The 5,035-nt window shown below is 33.2% G+C and overlaps 1 protein-coding gene across 1 annotated transcript; it reads left to right on the forward strand.

The window, feature by feature from the left end:
* Positions 1 to 2,029: 2,029 nt before the first annotated feature.
* On the forward strand, positions 2,030 to 3,071 carry LOC143602142 (uncharacterized). The gene is made up of 2 exons (XM_077079354.1): positions 2,030 to 2,080; positions 2,257 to 3,071. Exon 2 carries the CDS (start codon positions 2,394 to 2,396, stop codon positions 3,036 to 3,038), a length of 645 nt encoding a protein of 214 aa, XP_076935469.1. The 5' UTR covers positions 2,030 to 2,080; positions 2,257 to 2,393; the 3' UTR covers positions 3,039 to 3,071.
* The last annotated feature ends 1,964 nt before the right edge of the window (positions 3,072 to 5,035 follow it).

The following is a 5,035-nucleotide window of genomic DNA, read 5'->3' on the forward strand; positions in this document are numbered from 1 at the left end:
TTTTATGTTCTAAGTAAACGGTTGAGTTTAATTTAATTAATGCGTATGATTGCTTGGTTTTGTTTACTTAAATTTATTGTTTCACATTGCTCTTGTTGATTGTTTCATAGGATAGGGTTTTGTTAGGTCATTTACTGTGTGTTCTTGGCTAGTTTGTGATTAATATGCATTAAAATCATAGAAACAATAAAATCAAGTAAATAGATAAAAGTGAACTGCCAGCCTAGAAAGCTGTAAGGTGATAGGTTGTTGATAGATCTTTGCTTGTCGGGATTGCTAGATTTAGTTCTCCGTAAGAAGTCCGTCTAGGTTTGATTGTCAACTTAGTCTATTAAGTTAATTGGGTCTGCTTTGCTATCTTTTGAATTCCGCGCTATAAGGTAGGTTTTCGTCATAAAAGATACTTAGACATAAGCGATTAAATAATCGTAAGGAAGTTTAATATAAAACTGGTGGGTCTTAAAACTTGTTAGAAATCCATAGGCGTCTTCTTGAAGTTCAAGGGTCCTGTTTGGGTTTTCTGTCAAGGGTCTATTTTATGATTTCAGTTCCATAACGTGAGTTTTCCATTTATTTAATAACCTTAACTTTGGGGATTCTGGCCTGGGTAGTTATCTTTATCATCTGAATTAATCTAAGTTTTCTTAATTGTTTATTAGTTTAAAGTAATTGAGTTTACGTTTAATTAATTAATTAATTAGTTTAAAGTAATGATTATGTTTTATAATTATTTTATTAATTAGGGTTTGTTTTAATTAGTTTAATAATTAGTTAATTAAAGTAATCGTTAGTTAATTATTATTGAGTTTTAATAATTAGTTTAAAATCCCCCTCAAATATTATTAATAAATAGTCGTGTCTTGGAGTTGAGTCTAATTTGCTAGTTTCGTAATTTAAAGAGTCTCGTGGGTTCGATATCCGGACTTACTTAGTTGTACTAGAGTCGACCGGTTCACTTGCCGATTAGTAGTTTAAGGGTCTAGAGTATTACTTAGTGTCTAGATTAGTATAATTTTAGTTATTTATTTTATAACTACTTTTAGAACATCAAGTTTTTGGCGCCGTTGCCTGGGATTTTTACAAATGATTTCTTTGATTTTAAAAAAAATTGTGTTTTTTTTTAATATAAAGTATACGGCTCTGCTGCTACTCCATCCCCACACTTGTTTTTTTTTTGTTATACTCAACCTCGGGGATCGTCTCTAACTCAATCTTTCTTCAAACTGGCAAAACTTAAAAACACAAAACAACGAAAAACTACAAAAAACTACGTTAGCGACTCAATAATAAAAACAAAAAAAAAATAAAAAAAACGGTATATGAATACAAACTCTACACTTGAGTTTTCACTCAAGAATCTATGGGGTGATTTGAGATGACGGTTCGAGTAAAGTTTTCTCCATCTCGATCGCCTCTTCTGGCCCTCCTAGATATAGCTTCAAACGATGACCATTCACCTTCCATGAACTTCCATTGTCCGGATTCTCTAGCTCCACTACACCATACGGAAAAACCTCTTTGACCACATATGGACCCGTCCATTTCGATCTCAATTTTCCTGCAAATAACTTCAAACGAGAGTTAAATAATAAAACTTTATCATCTTTCTTGAAGTTTTTTGGCGTCATTGCCGGGGACACTTAGCGATTGTGTTATTAACTTTACTTGGACTTATTTGCTACATACGTGCTATTTGTTTTATTTTCGTTTGAGTCGTAGGAGTCTAATTTTTAAGTTTTAGTTTATTTTATTTTATTTTCGAGTATTTTATTAGAGTCTACCCATTTGGTCTGTTGCGTTTCTTTCAGGTATATGCCACATCTTCATTCGCAAGGACCACCGCTGGATAATCTGGATTTTTCTCCGTTCAAAACCGAGACCAGCTCGTCAGCAGAGAAAAAACGCCAGAAGCTACATTTACACCAAAGTCGTCACCACACACCACCCCACCAGAAAGTCCTAGAGTCCAACCACAAGTTCAAATGGCCGACCCAAGGACAATTGCTGCTCAAGCCTTCAATGGCTTAACCGGAAACCAGTCATGCATCGTTGTCCCCAAGATCGACAATCCCAACTCGTGGTAGATTCCGTCATACATCATGAACAACATCGTTCAAACTAATCAGTTTCATGGGAACGATGACGAAGATGCACCGGCTCATATTAACCGACTTTACCGCGTTTTGAAAACTTTTAAATTGCAAGGTGCTACTGAAGATGCAATTTTCTTACATATTTTTCCTTTTTCACTTACAGGTAAAGCATCTATTTGGCTTGACACGCAGCCACCTGGCACGTTCACCACTTGGGAAGCATTACGTTCTGCATTTATCAAGAGATACTTCCCACCGGCTAAAGCGGTTGTTCTTCGCGATCAGATTCACTCGTTTCACATGGAGCCGGATGAACAATATTGTCATGCTTGGGAGCGTTTTCAGAGCTTGTTGTCTCGATGCTCACAGAATGGTCTCACACCATGGGCTCTCGTAGAGAAATTCTACAATGGGTTGAACTACAAAACCCAAGTTCAGTTCGACACGGCCGCGGGAGGAAGTCTACTAGCTAGGAAGAATGTCTCCGAATGTAACGAGATGTTCGAAAGCTTCGCTCAATCGGACCTCGCCAAAGGGCCACGACGCGGGAATTCCATTCCCGTTAGCAGTACATCCTCATCTTCTCGAGGTGTACACCAGGTTAATCTGGATATTACTGTGGCTTCTGCTTTGGAATCATTGACCCGAGAGGTGAAGGAACTTAAGACAAAGGTGGACAAGTGTGAGTTTTGTAGAGGTGGACACGGCACTTTGGAGTGCCCGGTGATGAATCAGCAAGTCGATTATGTTGGTGGTCAGAATAGGTTTCCAAACAACAACTTCAACAACAATCAAAATTGGAATGCCTACAAGAACCCAAATCAGAATAATTCCAACTGGCGTCCGTCAGGCGCACCACCCGGCTATCAAAATTCTTACAATCAAGGACAAGGTCAGTACAATAATAATAATAACAATGGTACTAATGTTCAAAATAATGTGTAGGATCCTAATGGAAGCATGGGACGTCTAGAGGAGATGATGAAGCAAATCTTGGAGAGAGATCAATTCACACAGAAAAAGTTGACCGAACACGATATGCTCATCAAGCATCAACATAGTTCGGTTTGAATTTATTATAGGTAAATATGATTATATGTGTAGGTAAATAGGATGGTTTTTTTTAATATAGACATATAGATATTGTATGTAATTGTAGTTCCTCCGTCTAGTTAACTTAACGCTACACTCCAAGTACATATATCTTACTATGATGTTATAAATATCTGTAGGTTAATATGTGATTAGTGTGGGTTGTTCATGTGTAGCGTGTGTAGGTAAGTATGATATTTTGTGTAGGTAAGTAGGATGTTTTTTTTAGAAAATAGACATATAGATATTGTATTTATATGAAATTCATACACAAAAATAGTCTAGTTAAATTAACCGCTAACCATCAAGTATATACATCTTATTATGAGGTATAAGTATGTGTAGATTTTTGTGTATACGGTGAAGGACTTGCTGCCATACAAATGGGGAAATTTTAGCCTAATAGTTTATGATGTTTAGTATTTTGTGCACTTATTTGTTATTTTTTTGTTTTTCTGTTTTATTCATGTGTATACTTTCTATGCATGATTTTTATTTGGTGATAACAACTTGATTCAAACGCTGGAATTGCTGATATGCAAGCATTCGAATAAAAATCGATTTAGATTGTTTATTTGTTCACAAATGAAACTAGGAATAGATCAATTATTTTCTCGGAAATAAAATAATACTTACATTATAAAAATAGTTTAATTAAAATATGTGTGTGTAACTTATCCCACATTATTGATCATTACCGTATAGAAAAAATGGATTTTACTAAAATACCCCATTTATTAAAATAATTTATAAACAAAAGAAAATTTGTGATTGGTCCAATTGACTTTTCGCATTTCTCTCACTAAGAAACACTTCTGAAATGAACCTAATCTTTTATATATATATATGATGTGCTAGATTGAGACTCTTTTATTACACGAGATTTTCGAATTATAAGATAACTTGTAATAATAGGCAATGAAGTAATCGGATTTGAGAATTAAGAGTTCACATTACAATACATAATAGAATTATTTTCTTATTAATAGAATTACAGTTCACATTACATTTAGAATTAAGAGTTATAAACAAAGAAGTTATGAATAAGCAAAGACATTTTTATATATTACATTTGATGTATCAAATAATACTAATTAATAATATGGTATCATTCACAATTGAGGTAACTATAAAAAACAACATAAAAATTATTTTTCTTTTCATACTTTGGAAGTAATCGGATTTGAGAAAAAAAAACTCCAAAAAAATACAAGAAGAAGAATATATTGTTAAGGGGCAAAGACATGCCGTTATGGATTAGAGTAAGTGCCATATACTTCAATTTAAAAGGGAATGTTTTGGAATGTTTTGGGTTTAAGTTCTAATAGAAAGAGAAAAGATCAAATAAGAAGTTTGATATTTCTAAGAAGGCTAGGAAGGAGTGTATTTTTGTCTAATATCTTAATATTGAAAACTCACTTAATTTAATTTCAAAAACCCACTTAATTAAAATTCACTTAATTAAAACCCACTTAAATTTTCACTTATCTCCTACAACTACCACCGTCCACCGTCACCACATTGCTGGAAAAGTCTTCGGAAATTTCGTCGGAAAATAAAACACTATGAAAAACACAATAAAAAAGACACAATGGAAAAAACACTATAAAAATAAAAACACAATGACAAAAACACAATGAAAACACAATTAAATAACACAATGTAAAAAATACAATACAAAAAAACACTATGAAAAAATAAAACACAATTGTATAACACAATTTTGTAAAACACAATTATGGTAAAACATATAAAAACCCCACGTTTTTTTTATTTTTATAAACAATATGGTACTCGTATAAAAGATAAAAAAACACTCGTTTTTATGGTAAAATTGTTTAGAAAAAAAA

This window comes from Bidens hawaiensis, unplaced genomic scaffold (assembly GCF_021521415.1).
Source record: "Bidens hawaiensis isolate Kalapana, Puna unplaced genomic scaffold, B.hawaiensis_p1.1 tig00057990_1, whole genome shotgun sequence".
Lineage (NCBI taxonomy): Eukaryota > Viridiplantae > Streptophyta > Magnoliopsida > Asterales > Asteraceae > Bidens > Bidens hawaiensis.